General features: G+C 35.1%; 1 protein-coding gene across 1 annotated transcript in view; it reads right to left on the bottom strand.

Annotated features, from left to right (window-relative positions):
- Nucleotides 1-2,294: 2,294 nt before the first annotated feature.
- LOC144975387 (uncharacterized) overlaps nucleotides 2,295-16,636 on the bottom strand; it is a 22,172-nt gene continuing 7,830 nt past the window's right edge. Inside the window, exons 4-6 of the mRNA XM_078919409.1 lie at nucleotides 14,013-14,129; nucleotides 4,925-5,110; nucleotides 2,295-3,430 (exon numbers count right to left, since the gene is read on the bottom strand). Of these exons, the coding sequence (XP_078775535.1) occupies nucleotides 3,210-3,430; nucleotides 4,925-5,110; nucleotides 14,013-14,129 (524 nt within the window). The 3' untranslated portion in view covers nucleotides 2,295-3,209. The remainder of the gene's footprint in view (nucleotides 3,431-4,924; nucleotides 5,111-14,012; nucleotides 14,130-16,636) is intronic.

The following is a 16,636-nucleotide window of genomic DNA, read 5'->3' as shown; positions in this document are numbered from 1 at the left end:
CCAACCGAGTCATCAATCACATGATTTGTTGCTGTCCAGCGATTGGATATTTCTTAACAAATGAAAACACGCTGCTTTGTTTATGAAAGTTTAAGCATGCCCATTGGTCAAGCTGAACAAAATGACTAATCGTGCTGTTAGGTATTTCCAAAGCTTTGAAAACGTTTCACTATGTGAGTCACTTTGAGCAAATTTTGAAATGTGACCAATGACCTCGAGCACATGGAAAGGTCATATAGATCAACCCCATAGCTTGCCAGGCGTAGCAGCAAGAGGTCACGTGACCATTTAGCACGGAGTAAGGGTCCATTTCCGACATGAGTTGACATTGGATGGACAGCAGCAGCGATCAATCTATTAATGAACTTGGCTACACAGTCTCAAGGACGCTTGTCGTGAACTGTGCGGTTGTCAGCATGTCCTCTGCTTGTTGGATTCCTTTTGATATATTTTTCAACGTATCCCTGTCTTGTGCCAACGTTTTAAGAGCGACCAGATCATGTTCCGGCTATAGTTTTGATGGAATATTTTTTTTTTTGGTAGCTGTAAAGATACAAATTCTCCTGGTGCTGATTGGAGCAGACGATGATATGTCTGCAGGTCGGCATTTAGTGTTGTTGGTAGAGACGTTGGTGTTCGTCCGGGGTATTTCTTCCCGGCATTAAAGTATTCCTTCATTGCTGTCTGGGCCGGTATATTATGGCCTCTTCGGAGAATGTGGCCAAGAAATTTCCATCTTTGTTATTTTATTTTATCACTGATAGGGAGTACTTTGCAACGGTCGTAGATATCTTGGTTACTAATCTTGTCTGGTCATATCACACCTATGACTCGACGGAGTTCTTTTCTGTGTAGGACGTCTTTACTGTTTAAATTATTTTTTGTCATTATTAGATAGTACAATCTATTGGTACAAATTAATCATTTACGTCAATTAGCCACGAGTTTTATTCTCAAAGGCAAACTAGGGGGAAAAAACATGATAATATTAAGTCCAAATGTACAGTCAGAAATAGGAGACTTCAGACGCTTATCAATAATTTTTCTTGTCGTTGTTGTTGTTCTTGTCATTGCTATTGTTGTTGTTGTTGTTGTATAAGGAGGTAAAAGTAGAAATTCTTAAGGTGTCAAAATGTGCAGTGTCAAATCTCTGATCATTCTAACTTGAAGTTCAAAGTTCACCATCTGGTCCATCCGACATAATACCGTTTTGAGATGTTGGGTCACAAGTCTCTGATAATTCTAACTTAAAGTTCAAAGTTCACCATCTAATCCATCCCAACGACATAAACACCGTATTGAGGCGATGAGTTACGTGTGTCTCTAACTCTATCTAGAAACGGTGTTATGACAAAGTGCCAGGCTTGGGTGTTTTTGCCAAGGTGAGGGTCATTTAATTTGATCGATATTTGAAGGACAACTTATCTGGACAAATTTTTAAATACATGTTGTTGTTTTTTCCAGAGCTACAGAGTTGACTGGTTAAAGCCGCTGCCCAACTCTGGGAACGCACATTGGGAAAGAGTTTTAAACAATACAAACATAGGAGTTCAAAAATTTCTTATAAAATACGTCGCAAATGGCTTCACCCGACGTGTACTTTTTTTCAGGTCTGATAACCCAAATTGTTATGGACTCATTTTTTCAGCTCTGATAACCCAAATTGTTATGGTCTCATTGTTGTAATGGAAACACTCTCAAACAAACTCAAAATTATATTATTCATAGCAACAATGTTAAAATAATCCCGAAATTGGGTCTAGTTATGAGACTTGTAAATATGTTCACGTCAACCTCACCTATAATATTTCTTATCGATATGTTGTTTTTTTCAATGGGTTTTTAAAATATATATATAATGGTTCTAGAATTAAAGGATTTGTCAAAAATCTATTTGTAATAGAACTGGATCACAATAACTGACGTCGTTCAGAAAGACGAGAATTAAAAATTTTATCAGAAAAATCATCATTCAAATGTCGATCGATTTAAATAATAAATAAATAAATAAATTTCCTTTATTCATCCCCAAAGGGAAATTTGTCTTTAGGGTCTATTCCAAGGGAATACTGGAATAACTCAAGGCGTCAGCCGCAGTGCAGCGTCACAAATGACCCTCATCTGGGCAAAAACTCTCAAACCTGGGATATCGCAAAAACGCGTCTTTCTGGAGTACGGCAGTCAACTGGTTAAAATCATTTATTCGTTTTGTTTGTTTGTTTGTTGTTTGTTTGTTTGTTTGTTTGTTTGTTTGTTTTACTTGTAATTATGAAAAACGAAACACAACAAAAGCATTGAGTTTTATCTCATGTAATATAATACTTAAATTTTAATATTCTACACGAACGATACAATTATAAACTTGCTTATAATTACTATAACAGTAGACACAAAACATAGTATCATACGAATTTATACAAAACACATTATGTTATAAACACCAACAGCATAAAAACAAACAGCGATATAATAGTAAAATTGAGAGAACAAAAAAAAATTGAAAATGCAAGAGAATTTTCCCTCGCTTGCGTGGATTTATGAAAATGTAATTCTACCTAAAATAAATACCTAAATATGTTACCAACCTCATATATCTGGTGTTTTGTCAGGAAAAGCAGATGAAGAGAATTATAATATTATTCAGATTTTGTTCATTAATTACTTGATGAAGTAGAAGCCTTCAGAGAAGAGCTGTAACGTTAATCCATTCATAACGACGGATAAAACTCTGGTAGTCAACGGATAAAACAAACTTTTTCAATGGATACTCATAATTTTAGTATTTTTTAGTAGCAGTAGCAGTAGTAGTAGTAGTAGTAGTAGTAGTAGTAGTAGTAGTAGTAGTAGTAGTAGTAGTAGTAGTAGTAGTAGTAGTAGCAGTAGCAGTAGTAGTAGTAAGAGTACTAGTAGTAGTAGTGGTAGTAGTAGTAGTAGTAGTAGTAGTAGTAGTAGTAGTAGTAGTAGTAGTAGTAGTAATAGTAGTAGTAGTAGTAGTAGTAGTAGTAGTAGCAGCAGTAGTAGTAGTAGTAGTAGTAGTAGTAGTAGTAGTAGTAGTAGTAGTAGTAGTAGTAGTAGTAGTAGTAGTCACTTGACGTATTATTCTGGTCAGCATAATGCTATGAGTTTTAACAAAGGCTATTGTCTGGCAATGAATCAATCTTCAATCTTTCTTCTCAGACTTTTCTTGCCAATGAGAAACAATCCAAGCTCTACTCAATCTGCATGGTAAGGTATCCTGAAAAGATGGTGTATCCTTTACTGTCGTAGGTTCGAGACCCGGTAACTGCCTCGACGAACGCCACTACAGTGTCTCCGGCATCCAAGAATACCACTGAGCTAGCGGATGCCTGGTCATCATACGTCCTGTCAGCGGCGTATATTCTGAACAACACATCCGAGTTCTTCTTGACTTGGACAATTGTACCACTCACTAAAAAAAAAAAAAAGAAAAAAAAAGAAATAAAATTTAAAAAATGATTTTTTGAAAATTTCCTTTATTCATCATATAGGGGGAAATTTGCCTCTAGGGTCTATTCCAATGGAAGACTGGAATAGACCAGGCGTCAGCCGCAGCGCAGCACAGCAAATTGAGCTAAGGCGAGGTGACTTGCTCAAGACCACACAGGGCAGCTAACGGAGGGTAGTAGTAGTAGTAGTAGTAGTAGTAGTAGTAGTAGTAGTAGTAGTAGTAGTAGTAGTAGTAGTAGTACTCGGTACCTTTCGGGCACGAAGCAATGACCGTACCGCTGAGCCACGCTACCCCTTTCAAAGCATATAATATGTGACCCGCCGTCTGAAAACGGTTTTAAGTCGGGATAGAACAAAGCCTGAACAAAACAAAATAGAGCATTTATATAGCGCAATATCCACTAAACGTGCTCAAGGCGCTTTACAGGGTCCCAGATCAACAGCAACATGTAACATTCAGAACGAGACATGACGCCTATTGGCTGCATCGTAACAAATGTTACGATTTTCCTATGGGTGGTAAGGAGGGGGTTCAGGTCATATCAGTGCCAGTAAAAAGAAAGAAAATAGGATAGTAAAAGGTTCTAGAATTAGAATTAAAGCATCCAAGAAAAGGTAAGACAAAAGGGAATTCGTTCAAATAGGAAACAGATCTAGATTCCAAGAGCACACTATCAAAGTAGTTTGAGATCACATAAAAGTCTCATCCAGACACAAGCACATGTCTCCACTAAGAGGAACACACTCAAATGTTTACAATTCATATATAATACGTTAACAAAACATAATACAGCGAATAACGGAGTGATGATTTACAGGACAAAAAAATTTAATCTCCCAAAACTCTAACTATACATTTAACTGTTTCCCTCCCAGCTAGGGTAATGGACCAGGGTCAGGACAAAACCAAGCAATCTCATTCCAAGGCATAGGCAGAAAGCATGTTGGAAAACAGATATAGGGGGATAGAAGACACCATAAGTGCCTCCCTGCCCACTATGGGAGGTCAGGAACCCCGCCTAGCCACGTTTGTGTAACCTATTTATTATTATTACTCCGACGGTCTGATTACATACTCACTTCCAATGATTTAGGAACCAAAAGAGAAGAGAGTTTGATCCCTATTATTCATAACTGCGACTATGTGGTCTTGTGGTATGACACTCGCTTTCGGATCGGAAGGTCCGGGGTTCGAGCCTCGCGCTCGGCGCATAGTTGAGTCCTTGGAAAAGACTGTTTACTCACATTCTCTCACCGTACTCAGGTGTAAATTGAGTACCTGGCCGTTAAGAGCGTTGTCTTTGTCCGAAAAATTGTAATATCGCCTCTCAGGCGTCGTGTCCCGTCCTACATGTTAAATGTTGCTTTCGACCAGGGACCCCATTGTAAAGCGCTTTGAGCACATTTAGTGGATATTGCGCTATATAAAGCTCAATTTTAGAATTTTAGAACTTACTTTTCTGAGCAAGCGCCACAGTAAGATGGAAGGTATAAAGTCCTGAGCAAGGAGCGGTGAAAACCCCGGTTTTTATATCGTAAGCTGCACCCTTGACAGTGAGAGCGTCTGGAAGGATCAGGTTTCTGTTTCTGACAGCCGTGTATGGTTTCTTGTTGGTTACAGCGAAGGCTGCAATACAGGCCGCTGGAAAAAGATAAGAAAAAGTAAAACAAATTATTGTGGGGTAGTTGCACACATATGTAATGGCTTATGATCGCATAGTGGTGTTTTTCATAGATGGTAGTATTATCCTTTGCGTTGTGTTGTAGATGTTAATAATGACGAAAGAGTTCAAGGGCCGGTGATGATAATTGAATGCACAACACCAAAACATTCAAATAAAAGTCCAGATTCCAAGTTTCATTTCTTACAGTTTATTTGTTTGTGATAAATTCAAAATCCAAATCATGATAAATTCCAAATCCAAATCAAATAGCATTGTCATAATTCAATCAGTTTCATAAATTCCAAATCCGTAAAATCAGTCCACATGTAAAGTCAGTTTGCCTAAGTAACCATTTTCAATATACGTGGAATATTTCTAAGTCCGTAAAAGCAAATAAATGATGGTGAGCACAAAAGGTTTAAAGTGTGCAGCTCATGGTCAAGTTGAATGCAGAATCAAAAGGTAGAATCAGAATCCTCTCGTTTTTCTCGAAACATCCTCTTTTATCCCTATCAAAAATTTTACCCACAGTTCCATTGTTTCCACGCCCCCTTGCAGTTTTGACAGTTCCCTGTCAGTCCATAATCCAACCCCTAAGAGTAAGACCAAATCATAATCAAACCTGAAACGTCAATTCCTACATATTGATGTTAAACCCCGCCTTTTATGATATAACATTATTTTGATAAATGCCCCTTTCACCTGTTTCAACACCCCTAAACCAATTTAAGAATGATTGATTAAATAGTACTCAACATGATAACCTGTCCAGTAACTTTGACACAAACGGTCTCAAGTAACCTGGACATAAAACTGCGCACACGTGTCATGCGTCTCAAATAGCTTGGACATAAAACTGCCCACACGTGTCATGCACTGACCAAGCTTAACTGATATGCCTGCACTATGTACTCACTAAACCCATTTGCTGATATATATAATTGACAGTTTTGCACCAAATTTCTTAGATAACCTTTTGCATAGGCTTACTCTCTTACATACGCCCCTTTCTTAGAATTTAAATTGACTTAAAACAATTTCAATTAAAAAAATAACAGTAAGAGATTAAATATATATCTAATGTCGAACTAAAATGCAATAAACAAATGTAAGAAATAGTCTATATTTTTTAAAATGACAAATACTTATACCAGTTAAACATTTAACAACTTTAAACTTTAAATTCAAAAACACCAAAGTTGATTACAACATTCATATATATCGATTATAGGTTTTAAAGTATTAAATTCACAAACATCAATTTTGATTACAACATCTAGATAGATATATATCGATTATAGGTTTTAAAGTATTAAATTCACAAACATCAAATTTGATTACAACATCTAAATAGATATATATCGATTATAGATTCTTTTTTCTTTCAAATTACAACATCAAATCTATCAAAAAGAGATTAAAATTTAGATTTACCAACACCAAAATTGATTAAAACATTTATATTTATCGATTAAACTTTTTTAAAGTATTACAACATCGACAGTAAGATATCATTTATTTAAAAATTCAAAGAAAAAGTATCTTTTCACCTTAAATTCCATCTTCATAGCAATAAAAGTGTTTAATTCTCGTCATATCCCATCACACATACATATTATTGCGTGAAAAAGGATGGTTCAATTTCCATTTGTGATATACTCACGTTATCTTATTCAATCTCAAATTCAACTCTATACGACATGGGTGATAATCTCAGCTTCCATGTATGTCTACTCATTTACTGTCATCTCAAAACCAATACCTTGTATATTCCCTTATATTGTATGATTCCATTAAAACAACATTATTACATTAATTCCAACTTATAATATGTGGTACAAATAATATTTCATAGACATCTAGATTCAAATACGAAGAATTATATTTCAATTAGTAATAAAAAAAAATATTTAAAAATAAATCATAATAATAACATTATCATCCTTTTAAAATTCAAGTTGAAGTTATTATCATTCATTGTTCATTGTTGATGTTTCAATTTTTTAAGCTTTTTTAAGTCATCATGGTGTAGTTTACAACTTCATTGATATCAAATTGTTCTTTGTGGTCATCCATCAGAGGTCACATTTCTCAGTAATCCGTTCGTTTTGAGAATGGTCATCCTGTAAAAATTGTCAGTAATTGTTAATTAAGTCATTGTCTCCATTAAGAATGAGTTTTCATGTAATGAAAAAAATATATCAACTATAAGAGTTGAGGTGGTTGTATCTAGTCTACGTGTTGCATTGTTGTGTGTGTTGTGGTCACTGAATAGCCCAAGTGTCATAATTTCAATTTAATTATTGTTAATTAATTAAAAACTTTTTCCTCTGTAAATGTCTTAGAATTATCACAATAATGTCTTCACATTCAAATATTTAGCGTTGAATAAATAATCAAACAATAGTCTATCCGGCTTGTTCACATCACATATTTAGTGTTTGTAAATAATCAGTCATTAGTCTGTCCGACTTATTCATATTTAGTACAGTGTAAATAACTAAATAAGTAAAATCTAACATAGTATGTGATTGTGGGCTGTTACTAAAGTGACCAACTTTTGCAAGTAGTGTGTTGTATTTGTTCGAGTCTTTTGAATTGGGACGAAAAAAGACTCTACAGGTAGCAAACGTATGCTTAACCTGTTGGGTTGTTTCTTGGTTTTGTGACGTCGCTGTAATCCATTCATCTCCGGCATCTGGGTCGATTCTCCTCGTTGATATTTGTGGTTGTCTTGTGTATACGTTGAATCTCATTGTAGATGAAATTGTAAAAATTCAAGATTAACTGTGTGCGAGATCTTGAATTTAAATGAAGTTTGACTTATCCAGCAAGTCAAAAGAAAGTTGTGAACTCAGCCATGTGTTGACAAAGAGTTCGTGTGTAGTAGTCGACAGAGGTCGTGCATTGTAATTGTCTGTGTTTGTTGATCGAGTTTTGATGAGGTGGCATGTGAGTACACACCAGGTAGATGATGTAATCTGTAGAGTACCGGTGGGTGACGTGAGTCCAAACACCAGGTAGATGATGTAATCTTGCAGAGTACCGGTGGGTGATGTGAGTCCACACACCAGGTAGAGGATGTAACAATAACGTAGTCTAGTAGTGTATGTAGTAGGGTCGAATAAGGTCAACAATATTTTCGTTATTTGAACGCAGGTTGTTGAATATCATACGATAATGAATCCAAGGAAATCGCTCACGTGGCGTTTTGCGATACTTTTTCCTGCATTGTCTTATATACATATATAGCCTTTATCTTTTACAATGATACTAAGACAGGCTTTATTATAATATTCAATGTTTATAAGTTGTAGATATGGGTGCTGCACACTTGTATATTGACATAAGTTTAAATTTGAATACGCTCACCACTGCATACGAAGGATGTAGTATTGTTCACAATTGGACATCATTTTTGTAAAAACAATCGTATCTTGAACGTATATGTAATTATTGACATCGTACATCGTTGGGTATTGTTGTTGTAGAAGTATATACAAGTAATCCAATTGTTCAATAAAGAATGTAAATATAAAAAAGGTTCATGGAAGAAATCTGTGTTGATACAGATATTATTTTATGAATTCTGTCAAGTTTGTATAAGTTGAAAGGTACGATGTAATTGAGGTTGCTGTGTAGTTTGTAGTCTGTAGATTGTGTTGATTCTAGACGTATCAATGGCTTAGTCGAGATTGTTACTCCATTTTAATGTATTCGTGGATAGACCAAAGGGATTAGGACATTTCCCGACCTCTGTTGTGGCTGTGTTTGAGTTGCCTCTGTCGTTGTCATCAGCGTTCCCGTTATGACTGATGGTTGCAAGTGTCCTCTTTCGTGATGACTGTATCATGTTTTAGTGCAAACACTACTTCTGCCTTTGATTAACTCGAATTATTCCCCTTAGAAAATCCCTAATTTAATGAAATATGATTTTGTTTATGTTATTGTAGCACTTCCTACCATTTCAACTGATTGCCGAATGATTACACACTTAAGATTTGACAATTGAACATAACTTCTTCTTCAACTCAGTTACAAATTTTATTATATAAATGTTAAATTCAAACCACGCAGTAAATATTGATTACAATTACAACAGCGAATCTATAGGAGAAAAATATGATAATCAAAATATTTGCAGAAACGATATACACTCTGGTCAATAAAAATTCAATGTTTCGCGCCTTTGCCCTCGGCTTATAAAAATATTCATATAACTCATTGCGACGTTATCTCGCGCCTCTTAATATAGCATTGATAATTGTGTGCGCTTTAACCACGCGCATCGTATTTATAAAAATTCTCCGCCTTCTGTATCATTTCATAATGTTAAACCAAGCGCTTTAATCAAACGCAAAATAAAATATTCCCGAACGCCTCATTCCTGCGTCTCGTAATTTAAATCGTGTGCACTTTAATTACCGCGTCTTACATCACTGCGCTTATTTACCCACTATGCATTTACACATTTTACCATATGGGTTACTTATAATTCGCTGATTCTTAACAAGTTAACCACTTGTGTCACAAATATTATCAGCTCACATGACATGATAATGCATTTTCAATATTTTGTTATTCTTCCGTAATAACATTTTAACTCCCATTACAAGACATCAGTCTTTCATAATAATTAATACTCCGTCATTTTATTTGTTCTCCGACTTTAAACCAAAAGTCCGTTATTCCGTTATTATGAGAATATGTCTCCTTTAAAAATCACGATGAAACGCGTTTCAAAACAAAACTAAACAAAACAACGATTGACTCATATTCCGCATAAATCATTTCAACTTAATTTCCAGTGATAAATCCAAATGTCTTATGTAATCTATTATAACGCCATGTCTCATTACACAACTAAATAAGCTCTGTTGTCGATTACTTGGCTGCGTTAACCACACATTTATTACCAAGAAAACAAACAGATATAAAACTTTGCTCTTTGTCATGAACCCATGAATCTCAAAGAGTCAATATCAACCTACCAATTCATCCCTAACGACGGGAGAAAAATATAATCAATGATGTTGTAATATAACAATAAATACCATAAGACATTTTTCAATTATCAAAACTTATAATTTACGTGTTATTATTGCCATCGTCTTCTTGAGTCATTTTGACAGAAAATAAAAACGTAACAACATTAAATAATGGACCAACTGTTTATGTAATTCCAACAGTAACATACAAAAATTGAAATAAAAATCGACACATCTTTGTTACTGATATTAACAAAACATTGCCATTAACGGTACAAATTAGTATTCGAAGATCTATTCCGAAACGCTTGATTGTAAGTAAACGCATTTTCATTTATTTTGAAAAATAAAACGCACTAAAATATTCATTTAAATACTGCAATTTTTATTTTCATCTCTCCCTCTCTTCTTTTTAATTAAATAAAATACGTATAGCATCAATGCATTATTATTATTATTATTATTATTATTATTATTATTATTATTATTATTATTATTATTATTATTATTATTATTATTATTATTATTATTATTATTATTATTTTGCCGTTCTATAATATATTGTTTTCACTTTTTGAATATAATATATTGCCCTATATATCTATATTTTTTAAAAATTTCCTTTCTATCTGTGACTCTTAATTTAAATATTATTTAGTATATTTATTTATTCTTTTAAATATCGTCTTTTGTCAGAATTTTAGGAATCATCTATAATTTCAATATTTTTTTTCATATTTCAATACAAAATAATTCCACTGCTTCACCTTCAAAATTGATATTCATTTTCTTTCCCAAATAAAACTATTTTCCTATCTGTTCACAATTTTCACTTCAAAATTCGAGTCTCACAAAAACTTTAATAGATGTTAACACCGCAACAATATACATTTCTTGTGTTTCCATGGTTCGGAATGATAACATCTTTACATCATGGTATCAGGGCTCCAAATAAAGATATATAAGAATCCTGATTCACGACACCAAATTAGATACATAATGTGGGGTAGTTGCACACATATGTAATGGCTTATGATCGCATAGTGGTGTTTTTCATAGATGGTAGTATTATCCTTTGCGTTGTGTTGTAGATGTTAATAATGACGAAAGAGTTCAAGGGCCGGTGATGATAATTGAATGCACAACACCAAAACATTCAAATAAAAGTCCAGATTCCAAGTTTCATTTCTTACAGTTTATTTGTTTGTGATAAATTCAAAATCCAAATCATGATAAATTCCAAATCCAAATCAAATAGCATTGTCATAATTCAATCAGTTTCATAAATTCCAAATCCGTAAAATCAGTCCACATGTAAAGTCAGTTTGCCTAAGTAACCATTTTCAATATACGTGGAATATTTCTAAGTCCGTAAAAGCAAATAAATGATGGTGAGCACAAAAGGTTTAAAGTGTGCAGCTCATGGTCAAGTTGAATGCAGAATCAAAAGGTAGAATCAGAATCCTCTCGTTTTTCTCGAAACATCCTCTTTTATCCCTATCAAAAATTTTACCCACAGTTCCATTGTTTCCACGCCCCCTTGCAGTTTTGACAGTTCCCTGTCAGTCCATAATCCAACCCCTAAGAGTAAGACCAAATCATAATCAAACCTGAAACGTCAATTCCTACATATTGATGTTAAACCCCGCCTTTTATGATATAACATTATTTTGATAAATGCCCCTTTCACCTGTTTCAACACCCCTAAACCAATTTAAGAATGATTGATTAAATAGTACTCAACATGATAACCTGTCCAGTAACTTTGACACAAACGGTCTCAAGTAACCTGGACATAAAACTGCGCACACGTGTCATGCGTCTCAAATAGCTTGGACATAAAACTGCCCACACGTGTCATGCACTGACCAAGCTTAACTGATATGCCTGCACTATGTACTCACTAAACCCATTTGCTGATATATATAATTGACAGTTTTGCACCAAATTTCTTAGATAACCTTTTGCATAGGCTTACTCTCTTACATTATGTTTGTATATCAGTTTTAAAATGTTGCAAAACACCTGAATATGGTTCTTTGTCAATGAAAGGGAAGGGAAGGCTGTGATACAAAACGCTGGATAATGATAAGAAAAGGTGGAGTAAATTTAATGGATCAATTTTAAAATGTGCATTGACATCATCATTATCATTGCCATCATGATGATTACAATTATCACCATAATCATCATGCATCATCATCATCATCATCATCATCATCATCATCATCATCATCATCATCATCATCATCATATTAATCAGCATCATCATCATCATAATCATCATCATCATCATCATCATATTAATCATCATCATCATCATCATCATCATCATCATCATCATCATCATCATCATCATCATCATCATCATCATCATTATCATCTATGAGTAAGTACTTTGGCCGAATGCATTGTGATTCAATCCCCATAAAAAAAGTGGATTTTCATTTTCTCATCAATGACTGTTGTTAATGTTTTTCCCCCTCTGGATACACTTTTATGCTCATCGGAGAAATATTTCATGAGGGCGTCCGTCATCGTTCTGATAGTTTAAAGCCGGTTACTAAGTTACCATGCGTTATTACGAGGGAAGTGACGTCATAACTGTCGAAGCGTATTATCGTTAAAATCCATCATAAGGTTGTGAAGATATACACGTCAACGCGAGCGCACGTGTTATTGTAACGGACTATAATGACAAAAATGCGTATCCAGCCAGCCCTTACCCCCAACCTCCTTTATATGGATTGGTCAAAGTATGCCTCTCCTCGCCCCCCCCCCCCCCCCCCCTGCGCACTCTCTTTGGTCAGTTTGCCGACCTCGACCCTCCCCCTCCCCCCCCCCTCTCTCTCTCTCTCTCCCTCTCTCTCTCTCTCTCTCTCTCTCTCTTTCTCTCTCTCTCTCTCCTCTCTCTCTCTTTCTCTCCTCTCTCTCTCCTCTCTCTCTCTCCTCTCTCTCTCTCTTTCTCTCTCTCTCTCTTTCTCTCTCTCTCCTCTCTCTCTCTCCTCTCTCTCTCTCTCTCTCTCTCTCTCTCTCTCTCTCTCTCTCTCTCTCTCTCTCTCTCTTTCTCTAATTGCACCCCCCCCCCCTCACTTCTTCTATTCCTATCCACTTCCCCCTTCTTCTTTTGAAGTTTGACCAATGTGCACACCCCAACCACCTTCTATCAAACTCCACCCGCCCCCCTTTCGTATTTGATGCACTAGGGTATATTTAGTATAAATAATAATATGCAACCCATCGTTTCCAAAGGGTATTACGTTGGGATGATCCAGATGCTAAAAAGTCAAATTTAAAGCCAAACTGATCAAAAATATGAAATGTTGGTTTTAGCGTTCTAAAATTCTATATTCATTCTCCTCAATATAACTTATAAACTCAACCCAAGTCTGCTATTTTTAGGCTATAAATTCGATTTTCAGTATCTTAGCCATTCCGATAAAGAAAATAATATTGGACTGGAACCCTCAGGGCAGAAGATCAAGGGGAAGGCCACGGGGATCATGGAGAAGAATTCAAGAGGCTGATATATTCAGAAAAGTAATAAGAAGTGGAACGAGATTTAAAAAAAAAAAAGTTAGCTCAGGATAGAGAAGGATGGACACTGTTTCTCTGTGGCCTATAATACCCTGACCAAGGGTGAAAAAGGCGATGATAATGATGATGATGATGATGATGATGATGATGATGATGATGATGATGATGATGATGATGATGATGATGATGATGATGATGATGATGATGATGATGATGAGGATGATGATGAATATGATGATGATGATGAATATGATGATGATGATGATGATGATGATGATGATGATGATGATGAGTCATCCCGACATAAAACCGTTATGCGCCGCTGGCTCACATAATACTGTGACGCTGTACTTACGATTTTGGGAGCCCCCAGGACCTGCCGTTGTCATTGGAGAACCAGCTTGTGCTTCAAGCATTTCCACTCTCTTTGTAAGGTTATCCAATAGGGGCTCAAGGGCATCGGCCGTCATCTCTATAGAAATTTTTTAAAAAATATTTTTAATGAGCTTTTATAATATAGCACAATATCCACTACACGTGCTCAATGCGGTTTACAAGGGTTCCCTGGCCAACAACAACACTTAACATTTAGAACGGACATGACGCCTGTAAGGCGATATTACATTTTTTTTTTCGGACAGAGACCCAACGCTGTTAACGGCCAGGTGCTCATTTTACACCTGAGTACGGTGAGAGAATGTAAGTAAAGAGCATTTTCCAAGGACTCATCTAAGCGCTGAGCGAGGCTCGAACCCAGGATCTTCCAATCCGAAAGCGAGAGTCATACCACAAAACCAATTTCCGCTCAAATTTAAATCGTTGAATGAATCATTCTAATGGGTGAAAGAACGCTTTGTGCGTAAAGAACGATCGAAATTCAATTGAACGCCTTGTTTTTGTGTCGTTTGATACTACATTATTCTACCCTTCCCGTGAAGAAGAAGAAGAAGAAGAAGAAGAAGAAGAAGAAGAAGAAGAAGAAGAAGAAGAAGAAGAAGAAGAAGAAGAAGAAGAAGAAGAAGAAGAAGAAGAAGAAGAGGAATAGAAGAAGAAAGAAGAAGAAGATGAAAGAAGAAGAAGAGAAGAAGAAGAAGAGAAGAAGAAGAAGAAGAAGAAGAAGAAGAAGAAGAAAGAAGAAGAAGAAGAAGAAGAAGAAGAAGAAGAAGAAGAAGAAGAAGAAGAAGAAGAAGAAAGAAGAAGAAGAAGAAGAAGAAGAAGAAGAAGAGAAGAGAAGAAGAAGAAGAAGAAGAAGAAAGAAGAAGAGAAGAAGAAGAAGAAGAAGAAGAAGAGAAGAAGAAGAAGAAAGAAGAAGAAGAAGAAGAAGAAAGAAGAAGAAGAAGAAGAAGAAGAAAAGAAGAAGAAGAAAGAAGAAGAAGAAGAAGAGAAGAAGAAGAAGAAAAGAAGAAGAAGAAGAAGAAGAGAAGAAGAAGAAGAAGAAGAAGAAGAAGAAGAAGAAGAAGAAGAAGAAGAAGAAGAAGAAGAAGAAGAAGAAGAAGAAGAAGAAGAAGAAGAAGAAGAAGAAGAAGAAGAAGAAGAAGAAGAAGAAGAAGAAGAAGAAGAAGAAGAAGAAGAAGAAGAAGAAGAAAGAGAAGAAAGAAGAAGAAGAAGAAGAAGAAGAAGAAGAAGAAAAAGAAGAAGAAAGAAGAAGAAGAAGAAGAAAGAAGAAGAAGAAGAAGAAGAAGAAGAAGAAGAAGAAGAAAGAAGAAGAAGAAGAAGAAGAAGAAGAAGAAAGAAGAAGAAGAAAGAAGAAGAGAGAAGAAGAAGAAAGAAGAAGAAGGAAGAAGAAGAAGAAGAAGAAAGAAGAAGAAGAAGAAGAGAAGAAGAAAGAAGAAGAAGAAGAAAGAGAGAGAAGAAGAGAAGAAGAGAAGAAGGAAGAAGAAGAAGAAGAAGAGAAGAAGAAGAAGAAAGAAGAAGAAGAAGAAGAAGAAGAAGAAAGAAGAAGAAAGAAGAAGAAGAAGAAGAAGAAGAAGAAGAAGAAGAAGAAGAAGAAGAAAAGAAGAAGAAAAGAAGAAGAAGAAGAAGAAGAAGAAGAAGAAGAAGAAAAGAAGAAAGAAGAAGAAGAAGAGAAGAAGAAGAAAGAAGAAGAAGGAAGAAAGAAAAGAAGAAAAGAAGAAGAAGAAGAAGAAGAGAAGAAGAAGAAGAAGAAGAAAGAAGAAGAAGAAGAAGAAGAAGAAGAAGAAGAAAGAGAGAAGAAGAAGAAGAAAAAGAAGAAGAAGAAGAAGAAGAAAAGAGAAGAAGAAGAAGAAGAGAAGAAGAAGAAGAAGAAGAAGAAAAGAAGAAGAAGAAGAAAAGAAAAGAAAGAAGAGAAGAAGAAGAAGAAGAAGAAGAAAGAAGAAGAAGGAAGAAAGAAGAAGAAGAAGAAGAAAGAGAAAAGAAGAAGAAAGAAAGAAGAAGAAGAAGAAGAAGAAGAAAGAAGAAGAAGGAAGAAGAAGAAGAAGAAAAGAAGAAGAAGAAGAAGAAGAAGAAGAAAGAAGAAGAAGAAGAAGAGAAGAAAGAAGAAGAAGAAGAAGAAAGAAGAAGAAGAAAGAAGAAGAAGAAGAAGAAGAAGAAGAAGAAGAAGAAGAAGAAGAAGAAGAAAGAAGAAGAAGAAGAAGAAAAGAAGAAGAAGAAGAAGAAGAAAGAAGAAGAAGAAGAAGAGAAGAAGAAAAGAAGAAGAAGAAGAAGAAGAAGAAGAAGAAGAAGAAGAAGAAGAAGAAGAAGAAGAAGAAGAAGAAGAAGAAGAAGAAGAAGAAGAAGAAGAAGAAGAAGAGAAGAAGAAGAAGAAGAAGAAGAAGAAGAAGAAGAAGAAGAAAGAAAGAAGAAGAAGAAGAAGAAGAAGAAGAAGAAGAAGAAGAAGAAGAAGAAGAAGAAGAAGAAGAAGAAGAAGAAGAGAAGAAGAAGAAGAAGAAGAAGAAGAAGAAGAAAAGAAGAAGAAGAAAAGAAGAAGAAGAAGAAGAAGAAGAAGAGAAGAAGAAGAAAGAAGAAGAAGAAGAAGAAGAA

The sequence above is a fragment of the Berghia stephanieae genome, chromosome 6, assembly GCF_034508935.2.
Source record: "Berghia stephanieae isolate SIO BIC M18660-M18661 chromosome 6, UCSD_Bste_1.3, whole genome shotgun sequence".
Taxonomy (NCBI): Eukaryota; Metazoa; Mollusca; class Gastropoda; order Nudibranchia; family Aeolidiidae; genus Berghia; species Berghia stephanieae.
This window is presented reverse-complemented; position numbering and strand designations above follow the sequence as displayed.